This window comes from Malus domestica, chromosome 17 (assembly GCF_042453785.1).
Source record: "Malus domestica chromosome 17, GDT2T_hap1".
Classification (NCBI taxonomy): Eukaryota; Viridiplantae; Streptophyta; class Magnoliopsida; order Rosales; family Rosaceae; genus Malus; species Malus domestica.
In genome coordinates, this window is record NC_091677.1 from 26,835,078 (window position 1) to 26,858,666 (window position 23,589).

The 23,589-nt window shown below is 37.0% G+C and overlaps 2 protein-coding genes across 2 annotated transcripts; both read right to left on the reverse strand.

Annotated features, from left to right (window-relative positions):
* Positions 1-2,375: 2,375 nt before the first annotated feature.
* On the reverse strand, positions 2,376-4,058 carry LOC103436155 (putative UPF0481 protein At3g02645). Its single transcript, XM_008374582.1, has one exon. The coding sequence runs from the start codon at positions 4,056-4,058 to the stop codon at positions 2,376-2,378; it is 1,683 nt and encodes a 560-aa protein (XP_008372804.1).
* A 4,146-nt stretch (positions 4,059-8,204) lies between these two features.
* Positions 8,205-8,708, reverse strand: LOC139193439 (uncharacterized). Its single transcript, XM_070816462.1, has one exon. It carries the CDS (start codon positions 8,706-8,708, stop codon positions 8,205-8,207), a length of 504 nt encoding a protein of 167 aa, XP_070672563.1.
* Positions 8,709-23,589: the final 14,881 nt, after the last annotated feature.

Genomic DNA, 23,589 nt, shown 5'->3' on the forward strand with positions numbered 1-23,589 from the left:
AAGAGTGGAGATGATTTTCTTTTCGCAAGTAGTTAAATGATGGTTGTATTGCCAAGGGGTCATTTGATTATTTGACCATAGAGTGAATAAACAATCTATACACACGGAGTTATTTAGATTATTTGAATATATAAAGTGAAGAAATGGTATAGTGTTAAGGTTTTGTTTTTTTTTGGTACCTGATTGAGAGGAGAAATAACTTGGGATTAAGTTACCGAATTTTCTTAAGTTAAACCTCACTGAAGTTTTTCTCGATTGGAAGCAGTCAAATAGAGGGTAAGGTTTATGTTTTTTTTTGTTTGTTTTTTTAGTGATGGTAAGGTTGTTTGTATTCAAACACTTGGTTCAAATTGGCCAAGGATCGGTTGGGTGGAATAAGATTGTGCTCTAGGCCAGTTAAATTTGACTTTTCAGTCAAATTTCAGCCAATATATAATATCGGAATTGGCCCATCATGCTTCAATATTCTGGGCTGGCGATTGGCCAAATGGCTTGGCTAAGAAAATAACTTTATCCTCCTCTCTAATGAAAATTTGGATCCTGCAAGATTTAACTAAAGGATAAAAAGGAAAAGAAAAATCCCCATGAAAGATACAGCTCAAATTACAAGCAACTGAAAATACTGCTTAGAGCTTATTTGAAAGTACTTTTAAAATGATTAGAAGTACTTTTGGTAAAAATGTTTTTGAAATCAATCCTTAGAGCAAGTCCACCCCTAACGAATGAGTTGGGCAATAGCCCATTTTCCCCCTAGCCTCCCCCCCCCTCCCACCAAAACACCAAAAAAACCACTCCACCCCATCCAATTAGCTGACCCAAAATGGAGGCCAGCTTTGAGCCCAGCACAAAATGGATTAAGCAAGAAACTGACCTACATGACGCCAGGCCGACGCCAGCCATGTGAATTTTGTTTTTGCGACTGGCGTGCAAGAAACATGCGCAGTGGGGGCGCGTTCCAACATTCAAAAAAATGTCAGAATCTTATAGTTGGCCACATGTCCACTTTCGGGTTGTTGGATTTCAACCTTTTTGAAATCCTACGGTCCAGATTAATTAACTTAATAAAAAATTATAAAAATTGTTTAAAAATCAAGAAAAAGTAAAATGATTTTTTTTTATATAAATGCCTAATCATCTTTCACAAAAATTGTACTTTCGGACAATGACACATGACATGACAAGATTGGTTAAAAATTCTATCGAAAATTAAAAAAAAATTATTTTATTATTATTTTATAATAAAAATTATTAATATTTTAATACTAATTGACTAGGTTATTCAGTTTAGGGATAGATATACACTTGGGAAATTACTATTCATTTGGGTGGATTGAATAGACTCTTGCCCTGCTTGGTTTTTAGGTGTGGAGTTGCTCTTAGTAAAATACCCAAGTGGATTCTAGAAAAGCACTTGAAGTGCTTCCTTCCAGAAGCACACTTAGTACTAGTTTGGTACTGAGGTTCTTTTATAAAAAGTGGGTATCAAAAAATGCTAAGCTCAAAAAGGTGTTTGGTAAACACTTAAAAACAGCTTATTTTCACAGTTTTGGGTGAAAAAAAACTGAAAACGTGAAGCAGCAAAAATTAGCTTATTCTCACAGCACAACAGAAGCAGGTTTTTTTCAAAGCACAACAATACCAAACCAGTTTTCAAAGCCAAAATTCAACAAAAGCGTTTTCAGTCATTTTAAAAGCATTTCCAAACCAACGACAGCGGAGCAAAATCCCGCTTAGTAGTAGTACTACCCCCTATTGTCCTTAATTAGAACTCCCTGCTATTTCCTTGGCCTGAGGAGCTGAACTTACCTTGCACTCAAGAATTTTCTAGGATACATGCAGGGCCAGCAAACGGCATCATCTCCTTGCTGGTAGTTTTGGAGTAATCAAGTACAATCTTGAATCTTCCAAACCAAACCGAAATCATCGAGGTCTTCTATGATAAAATTTTACACACTTAACAATAGATGGTTAAGTTAGCAACAATATCGCTAATGTTAGTAGTGAGCCATGCTGAACCTAAAAATTTATCAATTAATTTTTCGAAAATTATACATCCACTGCATCAAATCCAAAGTTATATATCTTTTTAAGGGAGAAATGCACTATAAATTTTATAAAGTTTTAGGTAGCTTGGTAGATTATATTATTCAACAATGACTCAAGCTCAGCTGCCAGTTAGTTCTTGGACATATCTATTATCCGCAATGGTTGGACGACTTTTTTCATTAATTTATACGTTTAGAGTTTATACAGACATATATAGATAAAGTAAGAAAGCAAACCCAGCCATATCCTTTTCTTTAGCAAGAATAGAAGGGATTAAGACATAATTAACTAATTAAACACACCCAAAAAAACTAAATTAAGCATCACCACTAAGTAGTAGTGGTTGTGTTGATGCCAAATGTGCGACCGCAGCTATAAACTGAGCAAACCGCTTGCAATGTCATCAATAGCAAGAGAAAAACGGCAGCCAACAAAGAAAGAATTGGCCAGCAACCAACCACATAAACCTTGAACATTTTTGCCATTTTAACCTTCCATCTACCGTTGTAATACTTGTTCACATCGTCAATCGCCTGGTCCAAGAATGGCACTTTCGTCAACCGAATCGACTTGCTCATACCACTAAACAGATTGGCCACTTCTTCATCACTCTTCAAACGGTTCAGAATTATACCTTTATCTCTAAGCAGCTTTGCGTCCTCCTCCGTGTCTATAATCCCGTTCATCATTTCCGTGTAGCGCGTAAAAACCAACTGCCCTGATGCATTTGATGCTTCATAAGCTACTAAGTTTCTCAGGATCACCTCTGCGTTCACATCTAAGCTAGTTACGGGGAGGTAAAGTGTGACCGTTTTAGGATCAAAGGAGATGGATGAAATGCTACCCTTTGTTGGCACGAAACGGACCCCAGATTCCATAAGACAAGACACAGAAGGGATTGTAATCTCCTCTACCAATGGCGGTATGTTGACGGAACTCTCATTTTCGGGTTTGATTTCTTCTTTGTCTTGGGAGGAGAATAAATAAGCAGAAGGTTGTTTCAAAAGTGCAAATCCAGGAAGGCTGGAGAGGATTGTCCAAGGCAATTTAAATATCACTTTAATAGGTCGGGATACAAATATTTTTTTAAGGAGACGTACCGGCCCTTTGTTTAGTTTCCACAGCAGCTTCCATACTTCCTTAAGAAATTGTTTAACGTAATTCGGGCTCTTCGTAGATTTTGACTCCTTGTCTTCGTCTGCGGCTTCACCTTGATCCTCAGCTTCTACAATTTCAGAAGGCCGGCGTTCTAGTTTGGGGGTGATCATTTGGTACAAAAAGTCTAGCAAGTGAGCACATTCTGATACTTTGATCTTCGGCAGGTCGTCATCCTTCATCTTGAAGGGTGAAAGCTCTTTGCACAATCCCATCAACATCGAAAGCAGCATCTCGTCGGCGGTTTCCAACGATGGGAATTGAAACTCCAACATTTTTCTCGACACAAATAGTGGGATTTGGTTCTCGAGCATTACCAAGTCCCTTAGAATTGCATGGTGTGCTGAGTTCCTGCCTGAATAGTCAACCAAGCGCGACATCTTTGAGGAAACTCTTGTCAAAATCTTCCCTTCTTTGGCTCCATAGACTTGGAGCATTTCTAGCACGAACGATGCATCAATCGCCATCATCCACCCTAGAGTCTCACCATTGAAATCCAGGTACTTGTGGTAGCAAGCACGAATCCACGGCTCAAACTTTATCAATTGGTCAACAACATTTTGGAACTTAAGGCACTGGAGATTCTTTTGTGTTCGTTTAGCTGCAGCCACTTTGTACCTCTCCATCTCGTAGAGCTCCGTACGCAAATAATGGTAAGGACCAATTGCAACTTCTTGTGGGGTGTAGGAATGAGGATCACTGGCCAAAAGGGTTTTCGGGACATTGAAAACCGAAACCGGGATTTCGCCATCATCGTCGAGCTCTTCCTCGAGTGTTTTTCGGATTTGAATAACCCATTGGAACTCGTTGAAGTCCGAACTAGATTTGGAAGAGAAAGTTTGTTGGAGAGAAGACATGTTTATGGTGTGTTGTTGTAGCTTTTTTTAGGATCATAAACTTTTTTGGTGGGTTGAATGACAGTTTCTGATCAGGTTGTGAGGAAGTTATGAGAAGAACTAAGGAGAGGGTCCTCATATTAATATTGTCATTAGTCCTTTAAGAGTGTTTTTGAATTTATCAATTGTGAATGCGTTTTCCTCATGCTTTAATTGTTTACCATAGGAAAGGTGTCTTTCACCTTGCTCATGACATAGATCTGAGTTGGCCACGGCATGTCTTCATTATATCAAATTCTTATCCTTCTAAGTAATTGGTGTTAGCAAGAGTAGAAAGGATGTAGAGTGATGAGTATGAGAGATTTTTCAATTTGTCGAGAACACGGTCAGGTAATGCTAAGTGGAATAATTGGCAACTTCAAAAACAAATTCAACTAATTGCGTTATTACACTCAATGTACTTAGTTGCATTCCCGACACTCTGAAAAATTTCTCAATGAAAACAAATAAACTAGGTCAAAAGTTCGAAACACTTAAATATAATGAAAAATATGTAATAATTTGTCTATTGGTGACAGGGAGTTATATGTTTGTTATTCCCACCTGGTGCAAGTAGGATTAATGTAGGGCTCCATTAATGCGATTAGTGTGTGTGATCAATGTAGACAAGGGCTCCATTAATGCGATTAGTGTGTGTGACAACCATAATCAGTGGGCTCCATTTCACGCGTACCATGTGGGATGATAGTGCCCTGTGGGATGATATTCTGCAGTTTTCTTATCGTCAACTTCAAAACAAAGACAAGCTTGCAAAAAGGACTATTTATAAACATGTCTAATTAATTGGATGCAGTTGAAAATAAAATTTAATTGGTGTATATGGTATTACTTAATCAGTAATCAATACTTCTATCGCCACCAACTAACTCTTGATCCATCTAAAAACAAACTAACTTTTGATCTAATGATAATTTGTTTCACAGTGTTTGAAATAAGTTATTTTGATATGTGTAAAAGTAAGCTAACTCTTGATGTAACGATGTTACGATAACTCTTTTTTATCAGTATTTGAAAGAAGTTCCAAGTTCAATTTCAAGCCATAGTGATTAAAAAATAAAGTAAAATCCTAATTGATGTGGTCGATTTTTTTTTTTTTTTTAAGTATGCCACCAATTATTATGTAACTATCTCATTATGTGATACATTAGTTAGTCTAAAATGTTGAGTTAATAGTTAGTGTACGTAATATTACTAATTTTTACACTAAATTCATCTGAACTACTAAAAAAACGTCACATTAGTCATTTATAAAATGTTGAGATAATAGTTCGTGTACATCATATTACTCTTTTTACTTTACAAATAATAAGATAATTACATTAAATTTATGTAAACTACGAAGAGATGTATATTCGAATTTTAGTGTAGATAATAAAGCATACTACTCTAAACTCATATCTATTTACGTCATACTCTTAATATTTCTAATTATGGCGTGGAGGGCCTACATTTCATAATATTAGCATAAACCCTATCCTAACTTAATAATTTGTTAACTTGGATCAAATTACATCAGTATAGACGAAAGAGGACAACCATATTGGTTCCTTCCTTAGCCGTGAATAATGGTTGGTCTAATAATTCTCTTGTAGGCTCCAAGTTGGCGAGTCTGCTTGATTGTGGTCAAGAAGAGGCTGAAATGCCTCGGTGAGTCTTTTCGGTTCCCGAAAGAGGTGGATAACATGGCTTGCCACTAGTTAACCTGACACACCCCGACCGAGGTCAAGGCATGCTGGCCATCAAATGAGGGTGACATAGCCATGTGCACAGTGTGGAAGCGATAAAGATAGCAACTATACGAATAATTAAAAACCAGATTACTAGAGTGCATTACTAAACAAAAAGTGATAGGAGTTAGTTACAACAGTAAACACTCCTAATCAGAGCATAAAGTCTAGGTGCAGTCCAGTAGGACAAGTACTAGTTATACAGTACCAGGAATGTCCTACTATTATTTTGATAAGTCAAAACAGCCGACAATCCCGAGCCACCAGCAGCAAGCTTACTTAGAACCTAGAGAGGCGCAAAACAGAAAACGTGAGTGGGCAAAAACAAATGTTTTACAAAATCATTTCATTTATCAATATACTAACCCCTCGCTGTAAAACATATATAATTTTCCCAGAATCAAGATATAAGTATACACACACACACACACACACACATATATATATATATATATGAAATCATATCAATTCAATTTATGCTTCACATAATCCTATTCATATGTATGTCATGCCAAAATATAACAAAGTAAACAATCCAGGTAATAATAATTTCATAGAAATATGATATGTTAGTCGGAACCCCTGAGGTAGTCTGTACGGCTAAATTCATAGCTCAAAAGTCAATATGACCGGAGTCACTACAATGACCTATACGGCAATATACTGCACATAAGTCGGAACCACTAAGAAGGGTCTGTACGACAAGATTGGGTGAAATATAATTATGCTTAACTTTATTCTCTCATAATAGCGGGCGATGAATCGCTATTCACTTACGAGTCGGAACCATAAATAAGGTATGTACGACAAGGTTGTGCACTTAAGTTGGATCCAATATGAGCATATAGTGCGGGAGGTGACGTAAATAAACAAGCATGTACCTCATAGCTCTGGCTAATTCATAATCACCCTAGATGCAGCTTTATGAGCTCAACATTACTTAATCACATATCACATCATCGATGATTCACACAACCAAAAATAATTTACCTGAACTCACATGTGCCTCCACAACACCACATTTATATATATAAGCAACCATGCAATGCATATTCAAAATATAGAAGCATTTGGCATATTATTTCAAAGCATACTTTCCTTAAAATGCATTTCTGGGAAATATATCAAGTATATAAATATATACTGAAAACAAAAGCCCACTCACTGGTATGTCGAAGGGTCGTAGCCCCCGAGTCGCCCGTGGATACACTCGTCCTCGGGATAAGTCTCATCTATATGCAAATTAACTATAAAATGTTATTTTAAAGCACATAAGCAAAACTAGCTAATAATTTTTCATACATTGCTCAATTTTGGTATTTAAATATATCAACATGACCTACACAACCTCACGAACATCGTGATATTTTTAGCAAAAAATTTCTATGGCTCACGTGCCATCAAGCGCCGGGGAGGGCATGGCCTCACGCGCGGCCCACGCGCATCGTCTTCAACCTCCAGATGCCGGAACTGTGTCACCGGCGCCGGATTCTGGGCAGACCTGTAACTACCCATTTCTCACTCATTTTTGCACCATTTTTCACGTATTTTATACCAAAATGAAGCTCTTAACTTGTAGAATACAATCATACCAATTTGAAGTTCTAAAAGTCACGGGATCTCAATGAAGAATTCCAAGAAAATAGGCCAAACTTCGTCCACACAATCCCGACTTCCAAAACCTTCAAACGAAGCACCCCGAGCTTCCTTGGGACCTCACTAAGCTCGCTATGAGCTTGGATTGTCCTAAAACATAACCATTTAAAAGTTCGTGAATAGTGCTCAACTCAGAGCTTGAATTTTCAATGTGATATCGAACGAGTTCTTACCTGAAATAGGTACCTTTGAACTCACATGGTCCTCACGAACACATTGGTACTAATTTGGTCATGATCCGTGAAGTTTCAAGGGTCTTGGGTACTTGTTCGTACCATTTCGAATGAGAGAGAGTGAAACCGAGAGAGAGAGAGAGAAGAGAGAGCACGGGAGAGTGAGAGAAAGATAGGATGTGTGGTCCAGATTTTTGGGTCACCAATCAAAACAATCAGTTTTCCTTACTTCCAGTTGGTTCCAAAATAATAGGGACTTAACACATTGGTCCCCAACCACATATAGTCCCACAATGCCACAAACGCTCAAGAGCATTTTAGTCTTTTCACATCAACGATAACAAAAAATTACATTTCCGGGACGGGTTGTGACAATCTCCCCAACTTATAAAATTTCGTCCTCGAAATTATACATAACAAATACATCCACTAATAATCATAAAACAATCGTGGATACATCTCCCCATCCGATCCTCTGTCTCCCAAGTAGCTTCTTCCACTGAATGATTTCTCCATAACACTTTTACCAGACAAACTGTTTTGTTCCTCAGTTATTTATCCTTCCAATCTAATAGAGTCACTAGTTCTTCATCATAAGTCAAGTCCGAATTGATTTCCAAAGGTTGAGGAGGAATCACATGTGAAGGATCTGAAACATAATGTCGAAGCATCGAAACATGAAACACATCGTGTACCTTGGACAACTCTGGAGGCAACTCAAGCCTGTAAGCAACCTCACTGACTCGCTCGATGATCATATATGGTCCAATGTACCTAGGACTCAACTTTCCTTTCTTTCCAAATCGTACAAAACCTTTCCAAGGTGATAGCTTCAGAAATACCCAATCGCCTACATCATACTTTCGATCAGTGGCATGTTTGTCTTCTAAGCTCTTTTGTCGATCTTGGGCCGCTTTCAGGTTAGACTTAATTACCTGAACATTTTGAGTAGTCACACCCACAATCTCAGGGCCTACTAAAACTTTTTCGCCAACCTCTGACCAACATAGAGGCGTACGGTAAGATTTCCCATAAAGTGCCTCAAATGGTGCCATACCAATACTTGAATGATAACTGTTATTGTAGGCGAACTCTATCAAATCCAAACAATCATGCCAACTATCTCCAAACTGCAGCACTGAAGATCTTAACATATCCTCTAATGTCTGAATGGTCCTCTCAGATTGTCCATCTGTCTGAGGATGATATGCCGTACTATAAAACAATCTCGTACCAAGAGCTTCCTAGAATGTTATCCAGAACTTGGAAGTAAATCTGGGATCCCGATCCAATATGATATTAATTGGCACACCATGATACTTCACAATCTACGATATGAATAACTTAGCTAATCAGCTTAATGAATACGTCTCCCTTACTGGAATAAAATGTGCTAACTTCGTAAGCTGATCAACTACCCCCCAAATGCCATCATAACCATTCTGTGTGCGAGGAAGCTTGTACATAAAATCCATAGTAATATTTTTCCATTTCCACTGTGGAATGGGAAGTGGTTGCATCAACCCAAACGGCTTCTTTCTTTCAGCTTTAACCTATTGGCAAATGGCACACCTACTCACATATTCGGCAATTTCTCTTTTCATACCTGGCCAATAATAAAATAGTCTAATGGCATGATACATCTTAGTGCCTCCTGGATGCATCGCATATGCCAAAATATGTGCTTCATCCAAAATTTCTTTCTTTAATTCTACATTATTCGGCACATACATCCTACTTTCCTGCATAAGCATGCCATCAGTTTCTCGAATCTCAAAATCTTTCTTTTTGCCTTGATTCCTTGCTTGAATTATTTCCTGGGTCTCCTCATCAATCATCTGAGTCTCAAGCACACGATCAATTAAAACTGGCCTAACCTGGAAATTAGCAAGCAAGACTTCTCGTTAATCTTCCACTTCTAGCTCCACTCTAATGGACCTCAAATCTGCTAGAAGAGGAACATGACAATCATAAATGGCATTAAGTCTGGTTGGAGTCTTTCTACTCAGTACATCCACCACTGCATTTGCACGACCAGGATGATACTCAGTTGTGCAATCATAGTCACTAAGCAATTCAATCCACCTCCACTGCCGAAGTTAAGGTCTCTCTGGGTAAATAGATACTGGAGACTCTTATGATCTGTGAATATCTTACATTTCTCACCATAAAGATAATGTCTCCAAATCTTCAAAGCAAAGATGATAGGTGCTAACTCCAAATCATATGTAGGGTAATTCTTCTCATGAGGCTTCAACTGTCTCGAAGCATAAGCAATTACCCTATCATGTTGCATTAATACACAACCCAAACCATTCAAAGAAGCATCACTATAAACCTCATAATTACCGCTATCATCTGGAAGTGCTAGAACAGGAGCATGAGTGAGATAGTACTTCAACTGCTGAAAACTTTGCTCACATTTACTATCCCACTTAAACTTAACATTCTTTCGAGTCAATCTCGTCAATAGCAAAGCAATCACTGAAAAATCCTTAACGAACCATCTATAATAGCCTGCTAAGCTAAGAAAACTCCGTACCTCAGTGACGGTTCGAGGTTGCTCCTATTTCTCCACAGCTGCTATTTTCTGAGAATCCACTTGAATGCCTTGAGCAGAAATGACATGTCCCAAAAATGCCACTTGATTCAACCAAAATTCACATTTGCTAAACTTAGCATATAGTTGGTGTTCCCTCAAACTACTCAACACCAACTTCAAATGTCTAGCATGCTCAGCCTTAGACTTAGAGTATACCAGAATATCGTCAATGAAGATAATAACAAACCTGTCCAAATATGGCTGGAATACTTGATTCATCAAATCCATAAAAGCTGCTGGTGCAGTAGTTAACTCGAATGGCATCACAAGGAACTCATAATGACCATATCAAGTCCTGAATGCGGTTTTATGGACATCTTCATTTTTAATCTTCAACTGATAGTATCCCGACCTCAAGTCAATCTTAGAAAATACGCACGCACCTCTTAGTTGATCAAATAAATCATCTATATGAGGCAATGGATAACGATTCTTAATGGTTACCCGATTCAATTGCCTGTAATCAATGCACAGCCTCAAAGTTCCATCTTTCTTCCTCACAAATAAAACTGGGGCTCCCCAAGGTAAAGTACTAGGCTGAATGAAACCTTTATCCACTAACTCTTGCAACTGCACTTTCAATTCTCTTAATTCAGCAGGAGTCATTTTGTAAGGAGTCAAGGATATAGGATTCGTACTTGGAAGCAGATCAATAACAAACTCCAATTCTCTATCTGGCGGCAATCCAAGCAGATCCTCAGGGAATACATCTGGAAAATATCTGACCACATGAACATCTTCCACACTACTAGGAGTATCATCATTTAGCACCACATGAGCCAAATATCCCTGGCAACCTTTTGACAATAGTCTATTTACTTTCATGGCTAAAATAATACCATGCCTCACCCCACTAGGCTCTCCTACAAATGTAACTTCAAGTAATCCGGGACCATGAAATGTGACTATCTTCCCATAACAATCTATCTTGGCACGATTATAGTGCAACCAATCAGTGCCCAAAATCACATCAAAATCCACATAAGATTAGCCGGCATAATAATATCCTCTACTATCACTGGACATCCTGGATATACCCAATCCACAAAACAGCTATCCCTTCTAGGCATAGAAAATTCTAAATTATATCCTAAGGATGTAGGATGAGGTTGTGTCACTTGAGCAAACGTATGAGAAATAACAGAATGTGTAGCACCACAATTAATCAACACTCTAGCAAAATGACCAAGAATATTTAACGTACCCATGATTAAATCTGGATTATTCTGGGCATCTTGCAGTGACATGTTGTGGATACGTGCCTGGTTCTGCTGTTGTCTACCGCGACCTCTGTTGGCGTGAACACCACGTCCCTGCCTTTGTTGACCCGACTGCCTCAAAGATCCTGCACTACTAGCAGCAATCTCTCCTTGTTGGGGCTGTCCCCATTGGTACCACTGAGATCCACCAGCTGAATGTGGTTGATAAGATATAGATCCTCCTTGATACTGAGGATACCCACTCTAATACTGAGGATCCTGAGAGTACTGCTACTGACCTGAGGTGTAGGGAGCGGCGTCACCCTGGTAATGGTAGGCACCTCCTCATCCAGTCTGAGTATAACCACCAGATCCTTAAGCGTGCTGGATAAGTGCAGGTGGTGGGAAGGAAGGCTGCTGGGGTCTCTGTTGACTCTGACAGCATTGAGCAGCCCTATGACCCATCTGTCCACAAGTAAAACATCCATTGCTGCCTTTCCTACATTCCCCAAAATGCCGATTATTACACCTATGGCATGAGGGAGCACCAGATCCACCTGAACCACCAAAATCTATCTGTCTCTGAAACCTCGGACCTTCAGTGAATCTACCACCTCTCATCTGCATGTTAGTACTCAATCATCCGCTAAAAGAGCTAGAACTGCCACCACTCCTCTAAAAGTTCTGGGTATTGCGGGGTCTCTGAAATGCTTGCCTTTTTCCTTTGTCATCTCATCTCTAGCCCCCATTATTTCCTTCATCATCCTCACTTTCACTAGGCATGTTCTCTGAGGCCTTAATCCTCAGTAGAATCTCATAGAACTCTTGGTAAGAGGCACAGTGAGTCGATGTCGCTATGGAACGCCATTTCTTCTTAGTACCCAAACTGAAACGGCGAAGCATCTCTACCGGATTAGCAGCAACCTCCGGATCATATCTCGACAAATCAGTAAACATCCTATAATACTCATTAGCGGACATCTTTCTTTACCTCAGATGAGTAAACTCATGTCTCTTAAGATCGATATACGCAGAAGGAATGAACCTTTTCCGAAATCGCTTCTTAAACACTCCCCAGTCCACAATCTCCTATGGGGTCATCTCGTAAGACTCCTGTCTCCACCAAGATGCAGATTGTTCTCCCAAAAACCAGGTAGTCGTCTCGACCCACCTATCAGGAGGAAGATTCCCCGGACTCTGCATCACCTGAAAGGTCTTCTCCACATGATTCAACCATTTTTCCACCCCCTCATGACCTTCATTTCCCATGAAGTGAGTCAACTTCATATTATGAACTGTCTCAACATGTGTCCTCTGAGGAGTACGGAATGCTGTCTAAATGGCAGAAACTATAGCTTCCTCTAATTTAGCAATATCAGGGAAACTAGATTCAGCTGGTTGACGGGGCTCTCTACGAGGGGGCATAGTTCTGACATAAGACATCACAAGGATTAGAACATTCAAGAATTTATACATGACTGCTAAACCTAGGCTCTGATACCAAACTGACACACCTCGACCGAGTTCAAGGCATGATGGCCATCATGTGAGGGTGACATAGCCATGTGCACAGTGCAGAAGCGATAAAGATAGCAACTATACGAACAATTAAAAACCAGATTACTAGAGTGCATTACTAAACAAAAAATGATAGGAGTTAGTTACAACAGTAAACACTCCTAATCAGAGCATAAAGTCTAGGTGCAGTCCAGTAGGACAAGTACTAGTTATACAGTACTAGGAATGTCCTACTATTATTTTGATAAGTCAGAACAACAGACAATCCCGAGCCACAAACAGCAAGCTTACTTAGAACCTGGAAGGGCACAAAACAGAAAACGTGAGTGAACAAAAACAAATGTTTTACAAAATCATTTCATTTATCAATATATTAACTCCTCGCTGTAAAACATGTATAATTTTCCCAGAATCAAGATATAAGTATATACATATATATATATATATATATATAATCATATCAATTCAATTAATGCTTCACATAATCCTATTCATATGTATGTCATGCCAAAATATAACAAAGTAAACAATCCAGGTAATAATAATTTCATAGAAATATGATATGTTAGTCGAAACCCCTGAGGTAGTCTGTACGGCTGAATTCATAGCTCAAAAGTCAATCTGGCCGGAGTCACTACAATGACCTATACAGCAATATACTGCAAATAAGTCGGAACCACTAAGAAGGGTCTGTACGACAAGATTGGGTGAAATATAATTATGCTTAACTCTATTCTCTCATAATAGCCGGGCGATGAATCGCTAGTCACCTACAAGTCAGAACCATAAATAAGGTATGTACGACAAGGCTATCCACTTAAGTTAGATCCAATATGAGCATATAGTGCGGGAGGTGACGTAAATAAACATGCATGTACCTCATAGCTCTGGCTAATTCACAAGCACCCTAGGTGAAGCTTTATGAGTTCAACATTACTTAATCACATATCACATATCACATCATCAATGATTCACACAACCAAACATAACTTACCTGAACTCACATGTGCCTCCACAGCACCACATTTATATATATAAGCAACCATGCAATGCATATTCAAAATATATAAGCATTTGGCATATTATTTCTAAGCATATTTTCCTTAAAATGCATTTCTAGGAAATATATCAAGTATATAAATATATACTGAAAACAAAAGCCCACTCACTGGTATGTCGAAGGGTCTTAGCCCCTGAGTCACCTGTGAATACGCTCGTCCTCGGGATAAGTCTCACCTATATGCGAATTAACTATAAAAACGTTATTTTAAAGCACATAAGCAAAACTAGCTAATAACTTCTCATACATTGCTCAATTTTGTATTTAAATATACCAACGTGACCTACACAACCTCATGAACATCGTGATATTTTTAGATAAATTTTCTATGGTTCACGCGCCCTCACACGCCGGGGAGGGCACGGCCTCACGCGCAGCCCATGCGTATCGTCTTCAATCTCCAAACGCCGGAACTGTGTCATTGGCGCCGGATTCTGGGCAGACTTACAACTGCCAATTTCTCACTCGTTTTTGCACCACTTTCACGTATTTTATACCAAAATGAAGCTCTTAACTTGTAGAACACAATCATACCAATTTAAAGCTCTAAAAGTCACGGGATCTCACTGGAGAATTCCAAGAAAATTGGCCAAACTTCGTCCACACAATCTCGACGTCCAAAACCTTCAAACGAAGCACCCCGAGCTTTCTTGGGACCTCACTAAGCTCGCTATGAGCTTGGATTGTCCTAAAATATAACCATTTAAAAGTTCATGAATAGTGCTCAACTCGGAGCTTGAATTTTCAACGTGATATCGAACGAGTTCTTACCTGAAATTGATACCTTTGAACTTGTATGGTCCTCACGAACACAGAGGTACTAATTTTGGCCATGGTCCGTGAAGTTTCAAGGGTCTTGGGTGCTTGTCTGTACCATTTCGAAGAAGAGAGAGTGAAACCGAGAGAGTGAAGAGAGAGCACGGGAGAGTGAAAGAGAGATAGGATGTATGGTCCAGATTTTTGGGTCACCAATCAAAACAATCCATTTTCCTTACTTCTAATTGGTTCCAAAATAATAGGGACTTAACACATTGGTCCCCAACCACACATAGTCCCACATTGCCACAAATGCTCAAGGGCATTTTAGTCTTTTCACATCAACGATAACAAAAAATGTACATTTCCAGGACGGGTTGTGACATAACCCCCTTTTTTGTAATAATAATAATAATAATAATTCTTTTGGTAGATTTGAGTTTAATAACTAAGCAAAAAGTCAGAAGATAAGTCTTGTACAAAGCCAAGACAAAACAGATGAGGTCTAACCCTTTATAACCAAATTCTTTGCCGACTCTCTTTTTCCAGAAAGTCCCATGTTTGTAATTCGAATTACTTTTATAGGTAGCTCAATTTTGCAATTTTAATTAGGGAACTTTAACGAAAAGCTTCAGATACTATTTACTTTAACGAAAAACCATATTTTTATGCTAAAAAGTCAATTATAATACTATTCATTTTACCTTTTATTTTGTCCTTATCGTTAAAACTTAAAGTTTTCAAGCCCTTTTCATTAGTTTTCATTTTTAATTATGATCTTCTTGTAAACAAAGTATTACACTGTGATTGTGAAATCCCATTCCTGGATTTCACTGTTATAATCTACGTATTTGTATTATTACGGTTTTATATTATTTTTCGGAAATTTATATTAATTTATTTGAAATTAGGTTTTAATTAAACTAGTTATGAGGGTAGAAGTTTGGAAATTTATTATCTAAAATCCGTAGACTTTTCGAGGTCACGATTTATATTTTCGAATAGATCTCAAAGCCACAAGCACATAGGCGAAAGTAATTTGTGAGTCCGAATTATAACGGTATAGTTACAGACATTTGAAGTTGTTCTACTAAACTATAGTTTTTAAATGAGATAAACCCAAACCATGTGGGAAATTGGGCCGAGGTGAGTAAATTCTGGGGGCCAATAAAAAAAAGAAAAAAAATAAAAAAATTCCAGCTTTTCCGTTGGGCCGAAACCCCCGCACACTAACCCGGTTCTATTACCAGCGATTCCACCATTTTTTTTTCTGTCGCATGACCACCATCCAACACCTACAACCTCTTCCACAACCTCCCATCTACCATCTCCACCCAAATTTGGTGATTTTTAAGCCCAAAAACCATGTAAAAACCGTGCGGGTGACCGAAGGTGTTCGAGGGCGATTCGGCCGTTTCGGCAAGTTTCACCACCCACCACCACCCTTAATCAACTTCCCTTGGATTCAGGAACAAGACCTAATTAATTGTAGAGGCGTTGGAACATCGAGGAAGTTGAATCGAAGAACACCCATCTTAGGGTTTCCGACGGGTTTGAGTGAATTTGGTGCTTTTGCCGGCTGAATTGGACTTCGACTCAAGTATGAAAGTTGTTCCTCTCATTGAACTCTACTTGCCTGTAAAAATTGGTAATTTTTAAAATAGTTGAATTTTCGGACAAGTCGGGATGGCTAATCGCCACCATCGGCGCATGATGAGTGGGCCTATATTGGTTAGATAGTGACTTGAATATACAAGATATGATTATTATCTTAATTTCTTATATTAGTATCAATTGTGAATATGAATTGGTCTTATAAATATGATTCTATTGAAATGTGATTTTATATATTTAGCCATAGACCTATGCCTATTAAATAGGATTTGGCTTGTGTACTGATGATGTTTGTAATATATATGTGTTTAATTATCTTTTTAATAATGTGATTGATAATTATGATGAATGTTATGACAATTATGGGATCTAAATATTGTTTGATAATTATTTGGATATGATTGCCAACTGAATACCTATTTGAACTTGGCATTACTACCTAGCATGAGATGGAGATGAAAGTCAGGAGATGAGTTAGGTACTTTATTAGATTTTTAGTAGGAAAAGTAATTAAGGGAATTCCTTGTGTTGTGCTCCATATGACCAGATTCTGGTTGATATGGGGAATCGATAGCATGTATGCGTATAATTATGTATAATGTGTGATGATGAGATTGTATCATGTAATAGTGGTACATGGATGGTCCTGCTTGGTATATCCGCGATGGGAGACCATACACATGCTAGGAATGATCATGCTTTGTATATCCGCGATGGGTGATCACTACCTAGAGCTATATGATACAGTCCTGCTTGGTATATTCGCGATGGGGGACTGTTATGGGTGATCATGCTTGGTATATCCGCGATGGGTGGTCACTACCTAGAGCTAGGATGTGGTCCTGCTTGGTATATCCGCAATGGATGATCACTGCCTACATGATGAGATTATGCATATGGTTCTGCTTGGTATATCCACGATAGGGGACCATACGCATTCTAGAGGTGATGATGATTAGTTGTACTTGGTACATTTGATAGGCAATCATATTTAGTTTGGTTCCGTTGAGTGGTCCAAAACCCGAGGTTGTTGAATTTCATGGAGTAGTCTAAAATCTCATTATTTGGAGAAGTAGGCTTGGCCTAACTATGTCACTCTAGCCTTAGTTTTATATATATTTGTGTCGATAGTTTCGAGAATCTTGTGAATTGAGTTAGAAAAGATATTGGACGTCTGAGTGACTCTTTCGGGATTTTCTACGATTCGATTATGATTTCATAAGGTATGAATTTAGAAGATATGGAAATAATTGTTGTTACTTTGATCAAATTAATTAATTAATGCGGCTAGAGAATGGTTTTGTGTTTCGTCAGTTCTTAAATATGATGTATGTTGTGAATTGCGATATCATGATGAGACATAATGATTTATATGTTGGATGGGAGAGAAATCATGTTTTCATAGGGGTTGGTTATGTAGCCTGAGTCCAGGAATTACATGTTGTCAGGTTATAATAAATGATTGAGGAATGCTATGCTTGTCTGCTTGAACTTAGTGGCATAAACGTCTAATTTTGTAATAAGTGAACTACGAATGGCTTGATCCCTATTAAGGGTACGTAGGCAGTCTAACGAGGAGGTTAGATGCAACCATAAAGTAAACGAAAAATTACTTTGCAATTTGATTCTCAAGTTGTGATTTGCCATATTCCGAAGATGGGGTATGTGAGATATATGAGTATTTGGTGACATCACGTGTTGATCATGGACGTATGTTGGGATCGGGGTGTGACAATGATGGGATGCGAGGGAAACAACAAATCTTAAAAGTCAGGATTTCAGCACGCGAAAGCTATTTTATCTTGTTTAGTAACTCCTAACGAGGGAAACAACAAATTCTACACGAAAAAAATAAACAATGGAGGGGATGAAGATTTCTTTCGCAAATTCCCCGAGATGGGAAATCTAGCGCGCCATTTTTGAAACTTCTTGTTAAAACCTTATAGTTGTGCTACAGTGTTCACCCTATTAACGCTCCAATTTTCGACGAGTTCGCAACTTGCTAAACAACATAGCTAGTAATATATGATACTATGACCAGTTTAATGTTTTTTTCCAATTTGTATCCTTGTGTGGTATAAAATTTTCAGAAAATATTCGAACAATGAAATTTTGTAGTTCTTGTTATTTTATATTCTTTAACTAGCCAACATGCAAACAATGAAATTTCAACTTACGAAATTTTAAACACTAATGTAAATTGTAAATTCCTATAATTTGTAATTCTATGAAAATTAGAAAGTCTCTGTCCAAAGACAGTTAGAATTTTATCAAAAACTCCTAATACTTTACATTTTCTTAATCTTGAACTTTTTCAAAATCCTTATCACTATCCAAAAGAGTTTTGACTTTCGGGGACATCGAATGCAATTAGATTTGGAGTGAAGACATGTTTATGTTGTACTTTCCAGTAATCCTGCCATGGAAGAACTTTGACCGAATGTTCATGATATTAAACAAAACAATGGTGGTGAATGCGTTTTCCTCATGCTTAATTTAATTGTCCCTATCCTTTCAAAAGTCAAAAATTATCTTTCAGCGTAATTGCGAATTGACCCATTCGACAATTACTAATACCTACCGGCTGCATCCAACCAATAATGTTTTCTTTCTAATTAATCCTACTTGTGTTTGACATGTTGCTTCAAGAACCCTGTGGGAATGGGATGAAAGTTCCATGCTACTATTTCTCCACTGTAATTATTCATTATTCATATGATTTTGCATGATTAAAATGGGCCCTTTGTTTCCCTCGTTTTTGTATCCCGACTTGTTGCGTGTGTAAACTGTAAACATTTTTTTTTTTTTTTTGAAATGGAGAATGTACGATTATTTATAAAAGCATAAGATTACGGTAGATCTTTAATTTACGAGTGGAAAAAAATATTGCAAAATTGTTGTACTAAATAATGAGAATAGTTATTTCATATCTTTTGTTTTTTTTATGTGAGAGAGAGGGTGGGAGAAAACTTGGAAGAATTTTCTTTTTTTTTAACAAACAGTATTATTTCCACTAAGGGGGTGAGTTTAGTCTCATAATGGGCTAGGAATAAAGTGGTTCAAATTTTCCTTTGACGAGAATCAAACCTAAGATCTCTCACTTACAAGTGAAGAGGAAGACCACTAGATAATATAAGAAAATTGTTGACATGGTTGGTGTCTTGAGAAAGAGGTTGACAATCTCTCGTGGAGTGCTACTTGACATTCCACTGTAAATTTAACTTCTCAGTTGGAGATTAAGAAGCCAAAATCACGAACCTTACAACCCTAATCAAACACATATAATAGGAAGGAAAATTTTATTTGAACCCATATTTTGTATCTCAACACCCAACTTACTTTTTATATCCACATTGTATTTGATTTATCTATCATTATCTCTTTACACCCAACCTTATTTCTAAAACCGCCCTTACTTATCAAAACTCAACTCAATCAAACTTCTTTTTACACCTAACTCAATTTACTTAAAAATAAAAAATAAAACCCTAACCAGTCCATCATCTCCATGGAGCAAATCTCATTCTCTCTCTCCTTAAAAAATCCTTATGTCTCCCATGGTTGTCATTCTGCACCTCCATCTACTCCTCCGTAGTCATCCAAACCTCTTCCTCTTCCTTTTCTTCATCATTTGACATCTCTAAATTTCTAGAGCACTAATTAGCTTAATAATCGGTATGAGCTTCTGATTAGAGTGTTTAATGAGTTTGGTATGTTTCAATTAAATGAGAATCTTCTAGCCTTTATATTCCTATATGCGATAGAAAAATGGGTATGTCCATGATGACTTTTGGTAGATCAATGAATATTTTTAACCGTGGATATTTATTGGATACCAAACTTGCGGACAACAATTCACATTACATTGAACTGTGGGTAAAAAGTATATCGTCTTTGCACGTTTTATAGGCGAACTCATAGCTAAGCAGTTTTTATTGTGGAGCAAAATTTCACGAATTGATCTAACCTGGATGTGTAATTGAGTTTATGCATTTTAATGATTAAACTGATAAATATTTCGACCATATATGGATTTAATATCGTAGTATCTTTTAGCCTCTATATGCCACAAAAGTTGCAGACAAAAATTCATAATACATATAACTGTGATTAAAAAGTATATCACCTTTGCAAGTTTTATAGATGAATCATAGGTAAGCAGTTTTTATTGTTGACCAAAACTTCAGGAATTGATCTAACAATGTATAATTGAGCTTATGCATTTTAATGATTAAATTCATAGACCACGCCCTCACGGTTTTGTTTCTGGGAACTCACACGAGAACTTCTCAGTGGGTAATCCATCATGGGATTGCTCTCGCGCGAACTCACTTAACTTCGAAGTTCCGATGGAACCCAAAGCCAGTGAACTCCCAAAATGCCTCGTGCTAGGTAGAGATGAGAATATACATAAGGTTTATAGGATCCACACCCCTAAGCGATGTGGAATCTTACAATATTGGTATCTGTGGCAAAAAAATGGGTACCTCCATGAGAAAATTTTGTAGATCGATGAATATTTTCAATCTGAATATTTATTAGATACCAAAAACTATAAGTCTATTTGCGAAAGTCTAAGTCAATGCCACGTACAATATGTTAAGACATATTAAGGAAACTATTATTAGCACTCCAAAAATCTCATTCTATACTCCGCACAAGTATATTTTTCTTTCTAATTATAGAAAGTTTGGAGTACCAAATAAGATTTTTGGAGTACTAATAACAATTTTCTATATTTATACATATTTTATTTTTGTTTGGAAGTCGACTTCCTTTTTTTTTTCTTTCTTTACCAAGTTTGGAGTATCACTGACTGTGACCTTGTGCAACTAGTTGTTGATTCGTTTTGAATAATCAACATTATTTCTTATAATGTCTTGGGCGTATGAATAACAGAAAGAAAACGGTCATGATACAAGCTGAATAGTAGTAATACTAATTAGTAAGCAATTTGTGCATGATGTTTGCTTATAACCAAGTGGCATGAAGGGACAAATGTGTAAGTTTCATCCATGACTTGGAATACTAATTAGTAAGCAACTTGTGCATGATGTTTGCTTATAACCAAGTGGCATGAAGGGACAAATGTGTATGTTTCATACATGACTTGGAATAGTATTAGTCATCGGTTGATTTTGCATCAATTTGGTTTTTTTTTTAATATGTATATATTAAGTTCTATTTTAATGGGATTGCTCACCACCCCTAAGTTGTGATACTGCCTTTATTTATCGTTGTTATATGAGTTTAATTAAATATTCAGATTGTGTTCATCCACTACATACATTTCGATTGTTTTTTTTTTACTCGAGCAATAGCATTAGTAAGTTAGATGTCACCGATAGAATTCGAACCCATGCCGTCATGCAAGAGCACAACACTTTTTCACCACTGTGGTAAAGGGCCACTTTCCAACAAGATGATTGGCCTATGTGACTTTACTAATACTATTCCAAGTCATGCATGGAACATACACATTTGTCCCTTCATGCCATTTAGTTATAAGCTAACATCATGCACAAGTTGTTTACTAATTAGTACTACTCTTATTCAGCTTGTATCATGACTGTTTTCTTTCTGTTATTCATACGCTCAAGACATTATAAGAAATAATGTTGATTATTCAAAACGAATCAACAACTAGTTGCACAGGATCACAGTCAGTGATACTTCCAACTTGATAAAGAAATTAAAAAAAGGAAGTTGACTTCCAAACTAAAATAAAATGTATACAAATATAGAAAATTATTATTAGCACTCCTAAAATCTCATTTGGCACTCCAAACTTTCACAAATAGACTTATAATTTCTGGTATCTACTAAATATTCAGATTGAAAATATTCATCGATCTACAAAATTTTCTCATGGAGGTACCCATTTTTTTGCCACAGATACCAATATAAAGGCTAAAAAATACTACGATATTAAATTCATATACGATCGAGATATTTATGAATTTAATCATTAAAATGCATGAGCTCAATTATACATTCAAGTTAGATCAATTCCCGAAGCTTTGGTCAACAATAAAAACTGCTTACCTATGAGTTCACCTATAAAACGTGCAAAGGCGATATACTTTTTTACCACAATTCTATGTATTGTGAATTTTTGTCCGCAACTTTTGTGGCATATAGAGGCTGAAAGATACTATGATATTAAATTCATATGTGGTTGAAATATTTATTAGTTTATCAGTAAAATGCACAAACTCAATTACACATCCAGGTTAGATCAATTCCTGAAGTTTTGCTCCACAATAAAAACTGCTTAACTATGAGTTCGCCTTTAAAACTTGCAAAGGTGATATACTTTTTAGCCACAGGTAATGTGAATTGTTGTCCACAACTTTTGTATCTAATAAATATCCACACTTTCGACAAAAAAATAAATAAATAAATATCCACGGTTAAAAATATTCATTGATTTACCAAAAATTATCATGGACATACCCATTTTTCTACCACATATAGGAATATAGAGTCTAGAAGATTCTCATTTAATTGAAACATACCAAAGTCATTAAACACTTTAACCATAAGCTCATTTAATTGAAAAGAAAAAGGAATCAATGCGTAAAAATTGAACCAATAAAATGTATACACACCAATTATTAAGCTAATTAGTGCTCTAGAAATTTAGAGATGTCAAATGATGAAGAAAATGAAGAGGAAGAGAATTGGATGACTACGGAGGAGTAGATGGGGGTGCAGAATGGCAACCATAGGAGATGGAAGGATTTTTTAAAGAGAGAGAAAATGGGCTTTTCTCCATGGAGATGATGGACTGGTTAGGGTTTTATTTTTTATTTTTAAGCAGATTGAGTTGGGTGTAAACAGAAGTTTGATTGAGTTGAGTTTTGATAAGTAATGGCGGTTTCAGAAATAACGATGGGTGTAAAGAGATAATGATAGATAAATCAAATACAATGTAGGTATAAAAAAATAAGTTGGGTGTTGAAATACAAAATATGGAGTTCAAATACAATTTCCCTAATAGGAAAGGCTGATATAAATGTATCGGATGAAACATAAAACTAAAAAGTGATAACCGGTAATTGTGTCAAATTAACAATTAAATTAATTAAATTAAAATTTTAATGTGTCGGATGAAAGTTATCAATTTTTTGTTTACGTGAGAGTCGAGACCTAGACGGCTTGTTAGGCGCCCGCCTAAGGGGGTC

What these genes read in the sequence shown, in the direction of transcription:
- LOC103436155 (XM_008374582.1), bottom strand. Translation starts at nt 4,058, where the DNA reads ATGTCTTCTCTCCAACAAACTTTCTCTTCCAAATCTAGTTCGGACTTC.
- LOC139193439 (XM_070816462.1), bottom strand. Translation starts at nt 8,708, where the DNA reads ATGGCACCATTTGAGGCACTTTATGGGAAATCTTACCGTACGCCTCTA.